Below are 21,852 nucleotides of genomic sequence, written 5' to 3'. Positions count from 1 at the left end.
GCTTCCTTCTCCTTCGATGTGTCCCCTAAACCTGCGTCACATGCTCTGGCGTACTCTGTTGAGAATTCCTGGAGTGTTTCGTATTTCGTGAAATCCAGTTTGGATACCCTCTCAGAATATCAACATTAAGTACAGGGGTCGCATAAACCAGGGACTTTAAATGTCCCCAGACGAAGAAATCCATTGGATTCAAATCAGACGATCGAGCAGGCCATGCAATGGATCCCCTTCGACCAATACATCTTTGGGGAAATCGATCATTAAAAAATTACGAACTATCAGGCTGAAATGAGCTGGAGCAGCATCGTGTTAAAACACATTCGTTGGATGACGTCCAGAAGCACATCATCAATTAAATGATGCAAATCATTTCGTTCTGTTCACTCACAGGATACATTTTCTTCTGATTTCTTTGCTCTAAAAAATACAAACAAAAAACCACCAAACAATCAGCGGTCAATGAACGGACAAATCCTTTAATAACTCCCTAACGAATGGTTTTCGTACCCATGTTCTTATTAACTTTTTTAATTGTTTTGATGTTAGGAACAAGTCCCCGAAATATTTGACACAATTTAGATACACCCTGTATAGCTCAACTTATCACATTGTAGATATACCATTATCGGAAAATATGAAAACAAAAATATAAAATAAGTTAAATATCACTAGAACATAAAAAAATTTGAATACGTGGAAACGTGCAATACAACACTTGTCATAATAGTAAGTTAGTTTGGCAACTCGTCGTAAGATAATTTTCTAACTTGGATTTGAAAGATTTCAATGTTCGGCAGCCCTTGACTTCAGGCGACAGAGTATGCGCATAGTTCGCTGCGAGTGGATTCAACAAAACTTTATAATAGTGTAAACATCGAGACAATAAATGTAGTAGTTTCTGAGATACAGGCGTTTCTTTTTGACTACGTTCTTCCCGGACACCCGGTACTTAGCACTCACAGCACAAACGATAACAGTTCAGTTAATTTTTTTGGCTTTTCGTTCTATATTTAAACGTGTTTCTGATGATTAGTTTCTGTATTTCGTGCACGCTTGTCCTTTCACAACACGTGTTGTGTCTCCTCGTGTATTCGTGACGCCGCTTCAATAGCTCCAGTAATGTAGTTGAAACAATTTGGCTGCTTCGCTCCTCAGTTGCTGCCAGGCTGGGGGCATCCCCCTCCGCTGCAGCATTAAATGCATTGCAGTGTAAATGTTACACTGTGAGAGGATAAGGACGCTGGAGGGCGTTGGGGGGGGGGAGGCGGGGAGTCTCTCAATAAAACACTGCTTGGGTTTTTGTTACAAAACCAAACATCATTTGGTTTATAATTCCTTCTATGCCAATTTCCTTGGTAAATAACATATAATAACATTTATACATTAAAATCCACAAACATTTTAGCGTACATGGGACATCGTGCCCGATTTTTACATGGGTGCCTATAATACATGAATCGGGCGCCACGGGTGACGCCCGGGACAGGAGAGGAATCTATAGGTGACACCACGACCTTAGGAGAACATCGACCTTACAGGCTAATACACAGTGTATGTACAGGGCACGGCTACGGACAGCACGGTACGTACACTACAAAGAACGACGCCTGCAGCGTTCGTGGGACATCAACACCGGCACAGCACTCGCGCACGCCACGTCCTGGGCTGCAGACATCAAATCCGTCGTCTATGTCGTCTTCGGGGAACGCGACTCTTACGGTGCATTACAAGTTCTAAAACTGCCTGGAATCAGACTGCAGACTTGTGCTGAATAATGGAAACTCTTGGTTGTTGTTTACTACATCGTAAGTTAGAAATTAATTTTTAAATTTTAAAGCTTTTTTTAGTTCCTTCCAATAGTACGCTTTCTTCATAAATGATTTAACTCAGGGTTACAGAATGTTCATAATATGATAGTACTAGTAACCCCTCAAGCCGGTATTTGAAAGTTCAGGGACTAGCGCTGAAGCGGTATTTAAATCCACCAGTAACATTAAATTTACATGACGTCACTGTTTTGTTTATATTTTCGAAATAGTTAGGCCTAAATATAATAATACAATCATCTATACTAATAATAAATCTGTAGCCGAAATTTTTCTGATAATTTTCGATTTTCCAAAAATAATTGTTCCTAACATATATAAATAACCGCCCTGAAACCGAAAATCGCTTTTTTGAAATTTTTGTTTGTATATCTGTCTGTCTGTTTGTTACATTTTCACGCGATAATGGCTGCGCCGATTTATATGAAAATTGGAATATAATTAAGTTCGTTGTAACTTAGAATTTAGGCTACATGGCATTCAAAATATTTTATTTAGAAGGGAGGTTATAAGGGGGCCTGAATTAAATAAATCGAAATATCTCGCTTATTATTAATTTTCATGAAAAATATTACATAACAAAAGTTTCTTTAAAAATAATTTCCGATAAGTTTTATTCCATGCAAAATTTTGATAGGACTGATATTTAATGAGATAAATGAGTTTCAAAATTACAATAACAACGCCATCTAAGGCGGTGTAATGAAATAAAAAACAAATGACTTCGTCTATAAGGGGCCTTGGACAACAACAATCGAAAGCTATGAAACAGAGCCTACAGAGAATGTTTCTGTGTTTGTATGAAGTAATATCGGAAGCTAAATTAACCGATTTGTATAATTAATTATTATTTCACCATTGGAAAGTGTAGTTTCTCTAGATGGACATAATGATATAATGTTATTACAGTAACGTCTGAGTGAATCGAGGACAGGTAAGATTAAAATAGCTTCTTATGCACAGAAAACTTGATAGGCATTCGTTTCCTGTATTTCCTGAAATAATTTTTATGACCAAATGAGTGTCTCTGGATCAAAATGATCGGATTTTAATTTTTTTAATACAATTTAAGTAACATAATAAACGATTTATCCTTCTATCAAACACGAATGTTCCCAGATCAAATGTCCTATTTTAATTATGTAATTACCTTATTATTATTTCTAACGGGTGCAGCGGAGCGCACGGGTACGGCTAGTACCGTAATAAAAAGAGACTGTATGCAATACACTCCAAAGAAACCCCATGAAAGTGTCTAAAAAAACATTATGAACTGTGGCCGGTTTTTTGCACAATGCGTACACATTGTAACTATGCTGTTGTAAAATTGAAAATTAATATGTAATGTATTTATTATTATTATTATTATTATTATTATTATTATTATTATTATTATTATTGTCAGTTATCAATATCATCATTGCTATCTCTGTTTTCTTTCTTTTCGTTGTATTAGCTCGATGAGAGCTCTATAATGTACTTTTGACTCTGTTGACCCTCTATAGGGCTTTAACTTAATTTGTATCATTTTCATCAGTGTTTGTGTTTCTTTTTTGTATTTATATGTGCTATCTGGTAGGATGGAAGAGAAGGCCTTAAGGCCTTAATCCTGTCAGATTAAATAAATTAAATTATTATTATTATTATTATTATTATTATTACACGTGTACTTTTATTTATTTATTGGGTTATTTTACCACGCTGTATCAACATCTAGGTTATTTAGCATCTGAATGATATGAAGGTGATAATGCCGGTGAAATCAGTCCAGGGTCCAGCACCGAAAGTTACCCAGCATTTGCTCATATTTGGTTGAGGGAAAACCCCGGAAAAACCTCAACCAGGTAACTTGCCCCGACCGGGAATCGAACCCGAGCCACCTGGTTTCGCGGCCAGATGCGCTAGCCGTTACTCAACAGGTGTGGACCCGTGTACGTAAAACCGCTACAGAACTAGCCTAGAGAACTGCGTACACCCGCACGGCAAAACGGCCTGAGGGGTTATAAAAAAGTCTGCCTGAAATGAAAATGCCACACATTTGGCCTTAATAATGGCAACGTTTCGAAAATTGTCGTCCTGAATTAGGGAACTTGCAACGGTTGTTAATGCAATGTGAGGTAGAAATTAATTTTAAAATTATAAAGCTATATATTTTAATTTGTTCACGTTGGCACGCTTTTTCGAAAACTAAAGGGTGCGGCAAAACATCCTCCCTAATTTAAAGTTTAAATAAAAAACAGATGTATCAAAATAAGGAAACTTTATTAATATGAATGATATCTTAGCAGTGGGAATTTTTCATTTTTTGAATAACGTGTCGGTCATATCAATGCATTGTTGAATGCGACTTCGGAAATTCTGCATCACTCTAACTAGCATTTCTTGAGGAATAAGACCAATTTCTTTCTCTATTACATTTCTTAGGTCTGGCAAAGTCCTCGGCCGATGTTTGAACACTTCAGCCTTAAGTTGTCCCCGTAGAAAAAAATCGCAGGGTGCAAGGTCTGGTGACCGTGCTGGCCAGGGGACGTCGCCAAGTGAAGAAATTAAGCGTCGGGGAAACATGTCTCAGGACTTCGAGAGAAATCTGAGCTGTGTCAGAGGTGGCTCCTTCCTGCTGAAATCATACCTAGTCAATCTGCAACGCATTGAGTCTTGGTGCCAAAAAAGTGTTGATCATAAAAGTGTACCGCTGAGAGTTCACTGTCACAGTAGCACCATCCTCTTCAAAAAAGTAAGGACCAAGTATCCCAACCGCGCACCATACAGTAACACGGTCGTTATGTAGAGGTTTTTCATGAAGTTCACGAAGGTTCTGTCCACTCCATTATCGGAAATTTTGATAATTCACGCATCCCGCTAAGTGAAAATGTGATTCATCACTACAAAGAACCACAACATCTTCAGCATCTGCATTACACATTTTTGCATCGCAGTTATTTTAAAATATCTACACAAATTTCTGATTTGTGTTCATTTTTATAGAAGGAAAAAGTATTTTTGAGCGAAAAATATTCATTTCAGCCCCAGTAAAAAAAAAATAATGGACAAATTAGGATAATATTGCATGATTTTCGTTCGATTTTTCATTACGATCGGAACTACAGAAAATGAATAAAGTGTACCAATGTACAGTGATATAATAATCTAGCTTACAGCGCAGTAGGTAATAACAATCCATGGTTAATTTAATAGCCAAAAAGTCTCTTATTCAGCACAAAAAGTTAAAAAAATCTACGATCATTGGGGCAACCTGATTTCAGGCAAATTTTTCTAAGTTTCATGCACCATGACAACCATCTTCCCTCAACAGGCCTAAAACCCAATGCGAACAAATACAACGCACACATATCAGTCCGGTAAGAAGGTGCGTAGCCCTCTGCTGCTCGCACGCGTAGTCACAACGCACCAGTCAATACCTTATTTAAGTACATGAATATACAAATAGTTCTGATTTGTAGCCATGCTGGTGGGCACAGACGATGCTGTCCTCGCCATCATCACCGGCCAGCTGCTTTGCATTCAGCGGCGGCTCCACGAAAGAGAACTCCAAACTTTAAATCTAGAAAGTGGGTCAGCACGAGTTCAACCTCCGGCGTCTGTGGGTGGTGCACTTCGCTTGAGTGGGCGCCAAGGAAAAGTTGCCGGCAATTTTGAAATCTTCCACCCAGGAGAAAGTTGAGACTCTATTGATTTGGGGTCTGAGTTTATGCTTTCCTTTCAAATTTCCCCTCTGCTTACATTCAATTTACAGCCTCTTAAAAAAATAACACTTCCAATAACGCATCTAAAAGCTGTCACATTGACAAACAAATACGAGCTTGGCGACCCCAGGTCTCCACTGCCGGAGCTGAACTCTCGCCTGCCAACTGAACGGAACGGAACGGAACGAAATGCTGACTAGCTGCTCATCACAGACGCATCCTTCCATCTCACCAGAGCTAAACAAACAACAAACAATAAACAAAGGCGCTCCTTCTTCACATGGCGAGGCGGCGGTACTCCCTGGTCCAGCCGGGGTCTGGTCATGCATAGTGCGGGTACGAGCCCAGGTGTGACGTCACGTGACTCGGGTGGTGAGTCATGGAGTGGCTGGAGGCCGCGGCGATGTTGGAGTACAGGTTAGCGCTCGGGTTGGTCCAGTAAGACGTGGGCGACGGGAAGATGCTCGCTGCAACACAACAATTCGTCGGTTAAGATACCCACTGTATGTTGTCCAACAAATGCCCGTCTTGTGATGTCTCTACCACCGGCATAAAAGAATATATTCCGTTGTCGTATTTCACATTTTACCGTTTATTTTTGTTTCCAAATAAATAATGGTAAAATAATAAAATATATCTTAAATAAATCGCTAAATCTTAAATAATTGATTAAATGGCGATCTTACTCTGTTAATTATGTAAGCATGTGCGGCATACAGCTGTTTCGGTGCTATTCGACACCATCCTCAGAGCCTACTAGATCTCGGCGCTATCTCAACTTCGCTGCCTGTTGTGTGGGTGCGTTCCTGTGATGAAGAGTTGTGTCAAATAATGCTGTGTTCTGAAGTTGATCTGTGTGTTCAGAACACACACACTATTTGACACAACTCTTCATCACACGAACGCACCCACACAACAGGCAGCGAAGTTGAGATAGCGCCGAGATCTAGTAGGCTCTGAGGATGGTGTCGAATAGCACATGCTTACATAATTAACACGAGTAACATCGCCATTTAATCAATTATTTATATTCAAGTGTTAAAGGTAGTGTACGAAAGATTCAACATGGGCTAAATCTTAACTTAAAATATATTTACATCATTCATAAGTCACCATTCTTTACAGATACCTTGAATGACGTCATTCGGAAGGAAAAGTACCACAGCCTGCTCCTTACGGCAGGTCAAAGTGTTGTAGGCAAAGCCCTAAAGAGTGGAGAGAAAGCTATTGTTTGAATGTTTTCATACTTTCCTCGAACGCCAATGATACAGCCACTCTCTCGTTCTCTCCCCACAGTAATGCGAATATGCTTTGAGGATAAATCTGTTTTCCACATCCTCAGTTCACTTGTTTTGTGTCCCTTACGACGAGTGGGTGTAAGTTGGTAGCGTCAAGCTGAAGTTATTCTTTCTTTCCGTATTACCTTTTGTTCCATCTACCCCAAGAACTACGGAACTAGTTATGGCGTGTATTCACTTCTGGCATGCTGTAGATGTTAGACAGTTTAATGCACTAGCGAAAGTAGTAACTATGGATTGTCCTAAAACAAGTTAACCTCTCCGAAGCGGTCCTAAGTCTTTGCGTGTATGGGGCCTTTTAGACATAATATATAGGCCTAAGCAGGTCCAATAAATACCAAGGATTTGAAATCGCCCGGCTTTTGGTCCACTTTGTATAATACACGCTGTATGTAACCACTATATAGCACTACATCTGTACCTCATTTTAAATTGAATGGTGGCCTCCGGCACTTGTTTCTGCAAGTATAACCACGAGGTCATCATCATTTATTTTTTTTTATTATTTGTTAAGGGCGAAATGGATGTTACAACACAGCAGTACAAATTTATTCTTCAAACTTACATCCGCACACGACTTTTAGTTGCAGAGAATTATCGTTAAAATGTTGATCATTGCGTGAATGAATTTCTAACTAATTGGCCTCAATTCGATCAACTTCCTCGATGAAAACTTCTCAGAATTGCTAACAGGTAAATACAATATTTTCTTCTTCAGGTGACAAAATAATTCATGTTTTTAAAAGCGGACGTAGTTAAAAATTTAAAATACTAGTGCGAAACTCGACAGGCAAACCTATGACGTCGTGAATACGCGTGTTGTGTCAATTTGCAACTAGCCTAACAGATCAGTTCTTCCAAGAGGTTCGAAGCATGTGGACCAAAGCACTGTCGGTGGCAAGAACAGAACTCTAGTGCACGTTGCATTGTTCAAGTAGATTCCTTTCTAGATTTAAGCTAAACTCGGTGTGATGTAACTTCAGTGACGCATGTGCACTGCAAAATAGGATTATCAAATTTCTTGAAAATGTAAATGTGATTTCCTGTGCAATGTACACGCAGCTATACCTTGTTATGTGGACAGAACTCTACGCCGACCAACGGCACGCGTAAGATTATTTACCAACAAGCTAACACCAAAGCAGGTAAAATCGCAATGCTGTCTACTGATATATTAATACTAATAAAACTATTAAATTATTAATTAATGACTGATTAATCTAATACTGAAATTATATTTGTCTGGCAGCATGAAATTCATTGGTTTGACCAAACAGTTAACCATTCATGAGACATACGTACCCTTAACATTTATTTTGTTTGATCACATGAAATGATTAGTAAGAACTCCGAAAACCGAATACCACTTTAAAAGTATGCTATTTGCTTATGATTATTGTATTATTAGTTAATTTATAACGATATTATCTAAAAAAAACATATCAAACTGTTACTATTTAATACGAGAAAAATTCGTACCGGCACCGGGAATCGAACCCAGGACCTCTCAGCACTGCGCGCTGAGCGCTCTTTCCAACTGAGCTATGCCGGGACACGATCCACGGCGCCGGCCGAACCCCTCTCGTAATGCGCGCAGAGCTGAGAGGTCCTGGGTTCGATTCCTGGTGCCGGTACGAATTTTTCTCGTATTAAAATAGTAATAATACATATTGGCTACTTCATAGTAGCCGTGTAGTATTCAATGAGGTGGGCGAGACCTCATACAAAATGAATATGTAATGTATATCAAACTGTCTTATACAAAATAAACTTTAATTCAATTTTGAAATTAAATTAAACAATTGAGTAAGGGACAAACTAAAAATTAGCAACAAAACTAAAGGATGCGAAAAACTGTCTACAGCTCTACACGAAAAAAATATTTCTTCCAACGATTTAGATTCTGGAAAAATCCACATAACACTTATAGCGTTCCCTCGTTAATATTATTAAGCACGTTCAAATTTCAGGTAACACTAGCTAGTAACGGTGCTGTCAACATAACAGAAAATAACTGTCAGTTGTGGTGTTTGTCAGTACTGAAATTCGAAACAAAGTTGGAAAAAGAAAATTCAACCTGAAAAGCAGAAACTCAGTTTAATCCACTAGCATAGGCCTATGTGGTAATAGGCTTAACCATTAGGATGCAAAATAAGATGACCCTGATATAGAACGAATTGTCCTCTATTATTTCAAGGTGGTGGTGAAATGGAGCAATCGTGGAACGAGAATGGCAGAGGTAACCGGAGGAAGTCAATGAGCGCCACGCCCTCACTCAACGCTCATTAGGCGTCCTCAGCGACTGGCGACGACGCTACGTGCAGGGCATCCAGACGACCTCGCGGCCGACTCTGTTCAACCACAGTAACGCGAGAAAAGGAAACTGTTTGACAAAAACAAACTTCAAAGTGTGCAATTTAGTAATCTTGTTCACTTTTGTTATACACTTGTGCAACCTTCCGTGTAAGTTATGCATTATCTCACATTCCATATTCCTTAATTCTTCTCATATGCTCTTCTGTAGTACGCGGACGATTCTGGGAAACTCTGGACTTCATAACTTAGATTCTGAGATCTTGCTGGCCAAGTGAAATCAGTCGCCCAGGAAACATAATTCTGAGGCTGGTCAAGCTTTCACTAGCGCAGTGATGTCAAAGCAAGCGCATTTTTCTGACCTTGACGTCGTGCGCGGGCATCAAGCGCTAAGTATGGAAAGAGGAAGGATTATGTCTATGAATAAGCAGTCTGCTGGGTTAAGAAAACAGTGGTGCACAAACCTCAAACGGAACGTGAAATTTTATGTCGTTATTTTTATATGGCTTCTTTCTGTTTAATATTATCTATATTGTCTGTAAAACAAAAGTACTAACACTGATTTCTTAATATTGCACTTGTGTTTTAAATCTTAATAACATAATAGAGAGTTAAGAAGGAATATTCACTTAAATTCCATAGTAGTATAATATTATACTGTATTAAGTGGATGAAACACATCATTAATAAAGAAAGTGATATTCCAAAGAAAGAGATTGAGTATGACATGATAAGTTGGAATTTATATTGATGGTATCTTTAGCCTTACAAAAGTAATCAATAAACTAATCAAAACAATATTACAGTACAAAGCAAAGTTACCTAGGTACTGTATCTGTTTTAAGTGTAACTAATATTACATAACAAAACTCTTATCGCATTATGCTTTTAAGGTGATATTTGTGAGCAACTTCCTATCATCAGAATATTAAATTATTTTCTCGAAATCTGCTGAAGCTATAGAGCTGACATTTTTACAACACATGGGCACGTATCTTTTGCTTATGTTGTAACAGTAGTTGCTTTGTTAATTCATTTCCTTACAAACAATTTCCATGCGAATATTTTCAAAATTTTCAATACACTGTCTTCAGTAATACGTATTAAATTTACGGTATATTAGATTTACGAAAACATTCTGTAAGGCTACTAAATAAATAGGCCTATACCTCAAAATTTCACTTTTCTATATGAAAAATTTCTTTTGAATAAAAAAATCAAACTTGTGAAAAATGAGCATTAAAATTAAAACTTACATTCTTATAATGCACTTATACTTCTCAGACAAATCTAAACATTACCATGGATACAGTTTTAATAAGTTCTCTTCCCTTTATCCATTGAATCAGTGCTGGCCATCCCTGAATATAGCTCGACCAAGCGGCATATTCCACCTCTTTCGTCTGTATCTTTCCTATTCGCTGTAAAGCGCTCAGGCTCTCCTGGGCTCTAAAGCGCGCGCTTGCTCCTGTGGGCATCAGTTGACATGCCTGCTCCAGCGGTATGCCTTTGCACCATCTCCAGCGCCAGACACTGTCTCACTGATGAGAGCGCTGCACTTGTAGCCACGACAGTTCGCAATTGTTCAGTGTTCTTAGGCGACAGTAGCGGCCGGTGATCGAAATCCTCGGTGAGGCCAGATGCAACTAGTTTAAGTGCCTCCGATAGGAAATGTTTACTTACGATATTAATTATTGTTATATTATTAATATCATGATCACTGTATTATTATTATTATTATTATTATTATTATTATTATTATTATTATTATTATTATTATTCGTCTATTATTATTAGCATACTTACTATTGATGAAAAATAATGTCACTCACCAAATAAGCTGTTATGCTCTGAGTTTCAGTGATTGTTTCAGTGTGATGAAGCATCCCATATTATGTGTTGAAAATCCCCTCCTTTCTTTTCTTTTTATTTTTTTTTTTTTTTCCCTTGACAGCAACGAACAAGGCCAACAGAGAAGTTTATTTTGCACCACATTACCACTTAACCATTTATGTTGCCCATACCAGGATGCAATAGAGACGCGCGTTTTAAGATTATCTGTCAGAAGAATTGTCAGCGATGTCGTAGGTATCTCGGTAGACTCTCTCTTTATTTAAAACTTCCTTTCTTTCAATATTATTTCTTCTTGAAAAAAGGACACTTTAACAATGAATTAACTACACCAGCATTATTTCTCTCATTTGTTTCTGTTTATATTTTCCCGAAATACATAACAGCATTGGCCCAGATTCACTACTGTACCAAAGCGGATTGACTGTACTACCAAGTACAATAGTACAACACCCTCGCTTAAGTCATAAACTGAGACATAAGGGGAGGGAATAGTGTGGGTCTCTGCCTGCCAAAGAGCTGGAATTTGTGTTATTTATGACCTATTTAGGAAGACAAGTCACCATTGCTATTCCCACCCCACTCTACCCTTCAGGCCGGCCCATGGATGTGAGGAGTGAAACCTGACGAGGCCACGAGGCCAGACGAATTGTGCCTCGGCTACAACGTTTTAAGCGCGAGCTCAAACCCCGCGAAAATACAGGAAATTCAGAAGACAGACCCGGCACGAACGATTCTGGCCTCAGGAGTAAATTTTACTGCAAAACAGGTCTATATACACCACAACCAGACCCGGCACGAGCGATTCTGGCATCAGGAGTAAATTTTACTGCAAAACAGGTCTATATACACCACAACCAGACCCGGCACGAGCGATTCTGGCCTCAGGAGTAAATTTTACTGCAAAACAGGTCTATATACACCACAACCAGACCCGGCACGAACGATTCTGGCCTCAGGAGTAAATTTTACTGCAAAACAGATCTATATACACCACAACCAGACCCGGCACGAGCGATTCTGGCATCAGGAACAAATTTTACTGCAAAACAGGTCTATATACACCACAACCAGACCCGGCACGAGCGATTCTGGCATCAGGAACAAATTTTACTGCAAAACAGGTCTATATACACCACAACCAGACCCGGCACGAGCGATTCTGGCATCAGGAACAAATTTTACTGCAAAACAGGTCTATATACACCACAACCAGACCCGGCACGAGCGATTCTGGCATCAGGAACAAATTTTACTGCAAAACAGGTCTATATACACCACAACCAGACCCGGCACGAGCGATTCTGGCATCAGGAACAAATTTTACTGCAAAACAGGTCTATATACACCACAACCAGACCCGGCACGAGCGATTCTGGCATCAGGAACAAATTTTACTGCAAAACAGGTCTATATACACCACAACCAGACCCGGCACGAGCGATTCTGGCCTCAGGAACAAATTTTACTGCAAAACAGGTCTATATACACCACAACCAGACCCGGCACGAGCGATTCTGGCCTCAGGAGTAAATTTTACTGCAAAACAGGTCTATATACACCACAACCAGACCCGGCACGAGCGATTCTGGCCTCAGGAACAAATTTTACTGCAAAACAGGTCTATATACACCACAACCAGACCCGGCACGAGCGATTCTGGCCTCAGGAGTAAATTTTACTGCAAAACAGGTCTATGTACACCACAACCAGACCCGGCACGAACGATTCTGGCCTCAGGAGTAAATTTTACTGCAAAACAGGTCTATATACATCACAAAGTTTTAAAATGTTTCTACAGCGATGCTTCATTCAAATAACTAATACATTATATAAAAACACAAAATTTGATTTCTGTTAAGCCAAGTGACTGAGGCCCGGCCTCACTTGCCTCAGTCAATCAGCCGCCACTGTTAGGCGTTCGAACGGGACGTACAATACTGCCACGAAATGATGAACTAACACCGTCATCAGCACGAAAATTGCTAACCCATTTTAAAATAGTAGGCTATCCCGGTTTGAATATCCTTTCATGTCTTGGAACTCGAAATTTAAGGGGAGGCAGAGGTGAATATTTCAAAATCCACAAAATTTATCCGATTTCCTTGAAATTGATCATGGATACTAAGTACATTATTAGTAATGGACATACCACGTTTCAACTTTATAAGTACAATAGTTCTGTTAATATTAATAATTTTATAAAGCTTTATATCGATTGATATAAAATGCTCCACGCACCATATTGTAAGAAATGTTCGATATTTCTTTTTATTTATATGTTCAGAGAAGGTATATAAATAATGATAAGTATTAGTTTATTATGGGAATAATATAGTATTACAGTTATCTTGGTTTTAATTTCATACTTTTAAAGAGCATAAAATAAAAAACTAACATCGGAATATGAAAATAAAGATAATAAAAATATAAAAAACCAAATTTTCATTTTTTCTTCAATTTTGTTCGAAAATTTCACCTCTGCCTCCCCTTAATTATGAAATTTATTTATGTCCGAAAAGTGTCCCCGATTTTTTTAAAAGTCTCCGAAGATAATGTCTGTTGATTTACTCAAAAATATCAAATTGCATAACAGGCAAAATGATATTCGTCAATCGTTGCGTCCCCGTCCCTGTACTTCATTAGTGTTGTAGTCTATGAGGAAGGGACAGGTTCGTAGGGCCCAGGAGTCTCTAGACTCACGTTCCGACCGCCATTACTTCCGACACCTGCAAGTTGTTTGCACAGTCGACAGTGGTGGTTTTCTCAATATTGTGTGATTCAAACAGTTCTAAGTTTACCTTTGAGTTTCATATCTTGCTTGTGGATAAAATTATCTGAGGATTTGCAACTTTTCTCCAATCGCTCCCTCAGCTAATTGCACAGCATTGATTATTGAACTAGCCGTTGCGTCGCTCCGCCCCTCCACAAAGCGCGTTCGAACCTTTTGTTTTCGTATTTCAGTGGATCGTTGTTTGTTTGCTTGTTCTATTTTCAAACACAGGCTCTCTGTTGCCACGCGTTTGGCGAATTTTATCAAATACAAGCATTGTGTGCTGTTTAATTGCCTCACAAAAAGTCTTCCGCAGTTGGTAGACATGCTGTGGGCACAGAACTTTGACCTCGGGCACGTCCACGGTCTTCAGTGCGGAGGCCAATTCTACTTGACTCTCACTATGACGATGACGGAGAGCTGACATTACACAGGAATGATATTTTCTATAAAACACAAAAATACCGTATTTTGTAACGTGTTTTATATAGACTATTACACTTTTACTACGTCACACTACTTTTGACCAACAAAACGGTACGAAAGGACGTCTTTCAACCAATCATGGCTGCTTATCGCACAATTTTATCGCGTCCCTAGCATTTGTTTAATTTTATCACTACCCTAGCATTTGTTTCTTTGTTTGCCAACATTTCAAACTGCATTGGTCTGGACGTCAAAAAACAGAAAATTACAAACCACTCCAGTCGATGCACAGCACTTTGAAATATGACTCGCATTGGCATTCAAAAACAAGAATTAATAAAGATCACTGGTCATAGCTATGCAACTTCCCTGAAACCCTATTTACAAATAAATGAAGAGCACCATTCGGAAATCCTGAATAAGTTGAGGGATACGCCATGTACATCACCGAGTTCGCTTCTTTTACGCACACGTCCAATATAACATCAACTGAACCACCAACCACTAAAACATTCAAGTTTGAAAATTGTACCTACTTTCAATAATAATTGTTTCTTTTAAAACTATTCATGTTTATTTTTTTATTTCGTCATCGTTAATTAAAATGTTTCTTGTTTATTTCATCATCCCTAATTCAAACTTCTCTAACACTTGTTTATATTATTCAGGTTATGTTATAGCTTCTGCTTCACGTATCAGAGATTGTTTAATACTAAGATTTATTGAAAATCATCTGTCAAGTGACGTTGATTACTGGGATCGGGATAATTGAAATGGAATGCAACTGTTTTAATAAAAATGAAACTGAATCAACAAAGCCTTCTTGACTAGTAACCGTCCACAGAGTTCAATGAAGATTCCATAGTGGGCACAACTGATAACAAGAAAACATAATCATGAAACACTACTGCCATCTAGCGTACTGTTGAGATGGTACAATAATACATTTGAAGACAGTTGTATTTTCGTAAATCAATTAATATTTTATTGTATTGGAGTACTTTATTTCTTCTAATCCTTATATACTTTCTTCTAATCGTGTAATAGTCAATTAAATCCCACTCGGGTTTTGATTTTCTCTAGATAAATAAAAACCTCTAGTAAGATTACTATTGATAAAAGACTTTCCGTTCAGAAACACTGTAACAGCAGCCTACAAGACAAAGTGACAAAATTAAAATCGATACTTATTTTCTCAGCTTCCCAGTAACATTCTAATAACGAGGCGCATTCTTAGCGATTTATGTTTAATGTTGGTGCATATCTAAAAAACACATATAGGCACATGTCAAGAAATTCGCTAAGAACTGCTGTATATAAGCACAAAAGCAGTTCAAGAGCTTCTCTGGACACAAAGTTTGAGTGATAGTAGGAACATTTTTAGTTTCGTTATAAATTTATTATACATCTTGATTACACAACTTTTAACACTATATCACTTCTGAACATGTATTATATGTCTTCCTTGCGTTAAATTCTATCGTACCTGGTTGACATGTTTCGACCTGTTCTGAAGTTCTGGAGAAGGTCAATAACAGGTCGAAACACGTTAACCAGGTGCGATAGAATTTAACGCAAGGAAGACATATAATACATATTCCGAAATCAATTTATTTTTATTTAAGGTGCATTTCGCTATTAAATGCAATGAAGTGTAAAGGAATTTTGAGTGTAAAAAGTGTGACATACTTAACTTCGTAATTTTCTGTATTTTAAGTTTTTAACGTTGTCTATATACAAACATGTGGTAGAACGTCACATCTTGTTACATAAAATGCAAGTATCATATGAATATAATATTTTCTGCAAAATTCTATTTTATCTACTAGAAATATTATTTATTTGTATTTCTAAATTTAACACGGGAAGTTTACTGGAAGCAAGTAAAGAGACAGGTTTGGAAGTAAATTCCGAAAAGACAAAGTATATGATTATGTCTCGTGACGAGAATATTGAACGAAATGGAAATATAAAAATTGGAAATTTACTTTTTGAAGAGGTGGAGAAGTTCAAATATCTTGGAGCAAAAGTAACAAATATAAATGATACTCGGGAGGAAATTAAACACAGAATAAATATGTGAAATGCCTGTTATTATTCGGTTGAGAAGCTTTTATCATCCAGTCTGCTGTCAAAAAATGTGAAATTTAGAATTTATAAAACAGTTATATTACCGGTTGTTCTGTATGGTTGTGAAACTTGGACTCTCACTTTGAGAGAGGAACATACGTTAAGGGTGTTTGAGAATAAGGTGCTTAGGAAAAGATGTTGTTGTTGTTTTCTAATGCCAGGCATTTGATAATAAAGTCATTTGACCTCTTGCACTCCAATATTTTTCAAAGATATTATCATGGTCAGTCACTGAAGCACAGATTTTGAGGTGTTCCGAATCCATTTCTTGGTTTGAGTTGCACAATGGGCAGTCAGGGGACTGATATATTCCAATTCTATGCAGGTGTCTGGCCAAACAATCATGGCCTGTTGCCAATCTAAATGCAGCTACAGACGATTTTCGTGGTAAATCGGGAATTAACTGTGGATTTTGATGCAGAGAGTTCCATTTTTTCCCTTGAGATTGTGTTATCAAATTTTGTTTGTTGAAGTCTAAGTATGTAGATTTAATAAATCTCTTCACAGAGTAATACGTAGATTTAGTAACAGGTCTGTAAGTAGCAGTGCTGCCCTTCTTTGCTAAAGCATCCGCATTCTCCTTTCCCAGGATTCCACAATGGGATGGTATCCATTGGAATACAATTCTTTTATTGAGTGATATTAATTGAGAGAGGATTTTAGTTATTTCTGCTGTTTGAGATGAAGGTGTGTGTTTAGAGACGATTGATAGAATAGCTGCTTTGGAGTCTGACAATATAACTGCATTCCTAAATTTATTGATGTGGCATAGAAGATTCCTGAGACTTTCACTTATTGCAATGATTTCTCCATCAAAACTTGTTGTTCCATATGCTTAGGAAAATATTTGGGGCTAAGAGGGATGAAGTTACAGGAGAATGGAGAAAGTTACACAACACAGAACTGCACGCATTGTATTCTTCACCTGACATAATTAGGAACATTAAATCCAGACGTTTGAGATGGGCAGAGCATGTAGCACGTATGGGCGAATCCAGAAATGCATATAGAGTGTTAGTTGGGAGGCCGGAGGAGAAAAAGACCTTTGGGGAGGCCGAGACGTAGATGGGAAGATAATATTAAAATGTATTTGAGGGAGGTGGGATATGATGGTAGGGACTGGATTAATCTTGCTCAGGATAAGGACCAATGGCGGGCTTATGTGAGGGCGGCAATGAACCTCCGGGTTCCTTAAAAGCCAGTAAGTAAGTATTTGTAAATTTAGATATTGCATTTTTCACCGGACTGTACGCGTTGGTAGGAGCAGGGCTCCCCGGAGCATTTCGACGTGTCTTGCCGCAGTGTTGCTTGTCACGTGACCTGACAGCTTGGCAGCGCGGCACCCGGGATCTGGCACGGCTCGCAACAAACAAATAAACCGAAAATATTTTCTCCTCTTTTTTCAACTTTATTCCTGATTGATTCTGCAGCAAATGACAGCAGGAAACGGGAAAAAGTGGAGCGAGCTGCAGGAATTAACTCGATTCTGCTCCCCCCGAGGAACTCGATTATTCGGCGAGACACGCCATGCTGCAGACTTAGTTTCCTGTTATACTTTTTTACATTCAAAGAAAGTTTGGAGCAGAGAAAAGAGTTTTATTTTCTCTTTTCTGTTGTGCGCGGCGCTCCCAGCCAATTCAATTATTTTTATCTACAAGATTTTGGGCAGCTCTTTTTTCTTTGTTGTGACAGTTGTGCGCGCGGGGATATAATTACGGTGGGGAGAAGCGCGGCTGAAAATGGAAAATTTTTCCACAGCCTAAGACGCGAAATTGAAGTTGCTCGATGTGAGAGAGTCCACACGCTTCGTGCAAGCAACTGCCAGGGATCGAACCGCTGCCTGTCGTAGTATATGATAGTAGCACCATGTCAGTGGAAGGGTTCCGCCATTTAAGCAGCTCCTCTATTACGAATGACCGGTAATACAGCCAAACGAAGTGAAGTGTGAAGGCACAACACAGCAAACACTGCCGTGGATCCACCAGGAGTCCGCATTTAATGGGCGTTGCACAAGATATCTAAATGACAGCTGTGAGCATTATGGAATGAAGATAAATGCAAACAAGACGAAAACCACGGTCATAGGAAGAAATACTATAAGAAGTAACATGAGCTGCTACCAGGAAGTCAAAACGAGGATAGCAATGGCCAAGGAAGATTTTAATAGAAAAAGAAGCATCTTGTGCGGACATATGAAAAAATAACTAAGGAAGAGACTAGCGAAGTGCTTTATGTGGAGTGTGGCGTTGTATGGGACAGAAACAAAGGCATTACGACGAAGTGAAGAGAGACGAACAGAAGCATTTGGAATGTGGATGTGGAGAAGAATGGAACATGTGAAATGGAGACAGAATAAGAAATGAAGCTGTGGAAGAAGATATCTGATAATAGACAACATTAAGATGGTCGTATGTAATAACGAAGAGGTAGGTGGAAAAGAGGGAAGATTAGCAGTGGCGTAGCGTCAATGTAAGCTAAAAAGTTCAGCTTCCCCAGTTAATAATAATTTCATAACGAACCTGCAGTTTATGAACAAAATTATTTATTAATTTTAATACAATTTATATCTACGCGTTAAATATTGTGATGCAGCAGCTCAGGATGATTTGTGATGCAGCAGTAAACATGAAGCCTGCACACATCAGATTCCAATCCCCTCATTTTTCTGTGTAACCCAGATTTTCCATCTCTTTCTAACAAACTACCCTGGTTGCAAGGCTCGCAAGAAGCTAGCTTTAACATAGAAAAGAATTTAGTTTCCGAGTTATCCCTTTCGTGAGTTGTGTCTTGTTGAAGTGTTAGTGTGCATTGTGGCTGATATAATAAATAATGAGTGAAATAACAGTTGCTGACACTAATTCACTTGAATTTTTAGGACAATTCCATTATCAAGACTGACTTATGAAGAAAAGTGTGATTTAAAAAAGAAGCGACCGACTCCCTTGCTGTCAGTGAAGGACACAACCAAGACAGACGCATACTTACGTAGTTACTAACTGTATTTATTGACCGTTAATATTGTGATTTCTCTAACTATGACAGAGAGTGAGCTAGTAATAAATTCTACGTATACGTGTCTATTTGTTAGAGATATGTGTATACCATGAAATCATAATTTACTACGTACCATTTGAGGTGATGTCTTATTGGTGTTACTTATGAGGCTACAACCAATCTTCGGACTGCTGACTTGACATTGACTACTATTTACTTTAAGACTATATTTTCCAATACGTTATTTCATATGTACGTGGAAGACAATTTGAGTTAGCTTCCCCTGCTCAAAGTTTCACGCTACGCCACTGAAGATTAGACTGCTGGATTTGCAGTGAAGAACCTATCCTTGAGCATGAAGCTATGAATGAATGCATAACATTCTCGTCAACTGTTCAGACTACAGGAGTTCGAATAAAAGGATTACATTTTGGCTGCCAACTGCAGTATTCACGGTATCTTGTTCAGGTTCCACAGAACTGAAACGCATTCATTCTAATCTGTTGCACTTACATTTGACAGAAAATAAAAATCTCAAACCGTGGGCAATACTCTTGGGCCTAATGTGAAAATTCGATCGGTGCTTGCTTCTGGTTAGGAACTTCTCTTGAAATTACCAAGAACTAGAGTGCGTAGACTTCAGGGGGCCGGACGTGAGTGTTCTACATTTCAACATAGCCTGTACACTTTTTATTTTCTGGACATTTAGCGTAGTAGAGACAATTAATATTGAAATGTATATTGAAATTAGTTAAGTAATGTCATCACGATAAAAATCTTAAGTAGCTTAATACAACGTTGCATTAGAGTAGGCCTACCAATAATCTCCTCTTTGCTATGCGCACAGTTACTACTACTGGGATCATTGCATATGAAAAATTACTTAATTAATTAATTTTTAATGAGTATTGCATTTTTACTACGTCAGACTACTTTTGACCAATAAAACGGTACGAAAGGACGTGTTTCAACCAATCAAAGCTGTTTATCGCTACAATTTTATCATTTCCCTAGTATTTGTTTTTATCACTTCCCTAGCATTTGTTTCTTTGTTTGCCAACATTTCAAAATTAAAATTCTTTACGGTACTATAAAACATGCTTTGTGATCGTCATTTGTTTCCCGCATAGGCAGTCAACTGGAAATGGCGGCTCCGTTCAACGTTTGTTGAAGCGAAATACAATTTTAGTAAGTCGATATTTTATTGTATTAGCCTATTAGAGTATTTTATTTCTTTTAATCTTTATATACTTTCTTCTAATCGTGTAATAGTCAATTAAATCCGACTCGAGTTTCGATTTTCTCTAGATAAATCAAAACCTCTAGTGAGATTACTGTTGATAAACGAATCAATTTAATCAATACAAATTATTTTTGGTATGCAAGTTTCCGCAGTTGCGTTGTATGAAATTGGAAAAACATGGAGAGTAAAATATTCTCAAATGCCCTACAACAGTTTAAAGCTGTAGCTCCACAGGTTTTTGAGGTGTTGGTATTTCAACGCAACGTTGCTTCAATTTTCGTATAAATTTGTACCCAGAAGTAGCTAAGATTATTATTATTATTATGAACAAACTTTTTAATCAATTTCAATGTATTTTCAATATTGATTCACTCTACTATGATAAATTTACATGAAAACTTTCATGCAGATATGTTGAATATTTCCACAGAGAAAAATAAATGAAAGTTGAAAGGGCCTTCTACATGTTGAAAATTTAGAAAATAACATCTGGATCCTCTTAAATATAAATAAATAGTGAGTGAATATACAAGGTCTTCACAAAAAGACGCAACGCTTTCAATTGGTTATATTTTAGCTGTTAGCGTATATTAGATAACTGTGGTTTTGGTATTAAAGTATCCCTGGAAGCTGCGAATTTGATGCTATGCAGCCACCACCATATTCAGTCACTACTTCTTCGACAGTTTCCATCACGAATTCCCTGTACAGCAAGCAGTTTGAATGTTGTCTTGCAATTCCTCAGTTGTGTGACGGTTATTCTGGTAGGCTTGGTCCTTCACAAATCTCCATAAATGAAAATCACAAGGATTTAAGTCCGGCGAATATGGAGGTCAAGTCCGTCCAAGAGCATGAAACGTTCCTTATACCGAATAGAGGTTACTCTACGATGGATGTGCTCATCCATTTGCTGTGTGCTGTCTTGCATCATCTTGTTGGAAGTAGGCTATGCCCCATCCATGTTTACCCCCAAGCCTGGAAGAGTTGGAACAAAATCTTCTTGCAGGATCTGTAGGTAATGTTCAGTTTATCTGTAGCGTCGAAGAAGATAGGTCCAACAATTCCGACACAATACAAGGCACTTCTCAGGCGTACACTCCATTCTGTTTCGTTCTGCTGAATATGGCGCTAGGTGCTAGCCTTACTTACTTAATTACTTACTGGCTTTTAAGGAACCCGGAGGTTCATTGCCGCCCTCACATAAGCCCGCCATAGGTCCTTATCCTGAGCAAGATTAATCCAGTCTCTATCATCATATCCCACCTCCCTCAAATCCATTTTAATATTATCCTCC

At 38.3% G+C, this 21,852-nt stretch overlaps 1 protein-coding gene across 3 annotated transcripts in view; it reads right to left on the bottom strand.

Annotated features, from left to right (window-relative positions):
• Positions 1-1,298: 1,298 nt before the first annotated feature.
• The window catches only part of Ets65A (DNA-binding protein D-ETS-3), a 420,065-nt gene continuing 399,511 nt past the window's right edge, over positions 1,299-21,852 (bottom strand). For all 3 annotated transcript variants that reach the window (XM_069844799.1, XM_069844800.1, XM_069844798.1), the window contains one exon: positions 1,299-5,997. In XM_069844799.1, coding sequence (XP_069700900.1) covers positions 5,852-5,997 — 146 coding nt within the window. In that variant the 3' untranslated portion in view covers positions 1,299-5,851. The remainder of the gene's footprint in view (positions 5,998-21,852) is intronic.

Source organism: Periplaneta americana, chromosome 14, assembly GCF_040183065.1.
Source record: "Periplaneta americana isolate PAMFEO1 chromosome 14, P.americana_PAMFEO1_priV1, whole genome shotgun sequence".
Taxonomy (NCBI): domain Eukaryota; kingdom Metazoa; phylum Arthropoda; class Insecta; order Blattodea; family Blattidae; genus Periplaneta; species Periplaneta americana.
Note: the sequence above shows the minus strand (reverse complement) of the source record. Positions and strands in the feature narration are given on the sequence as shown.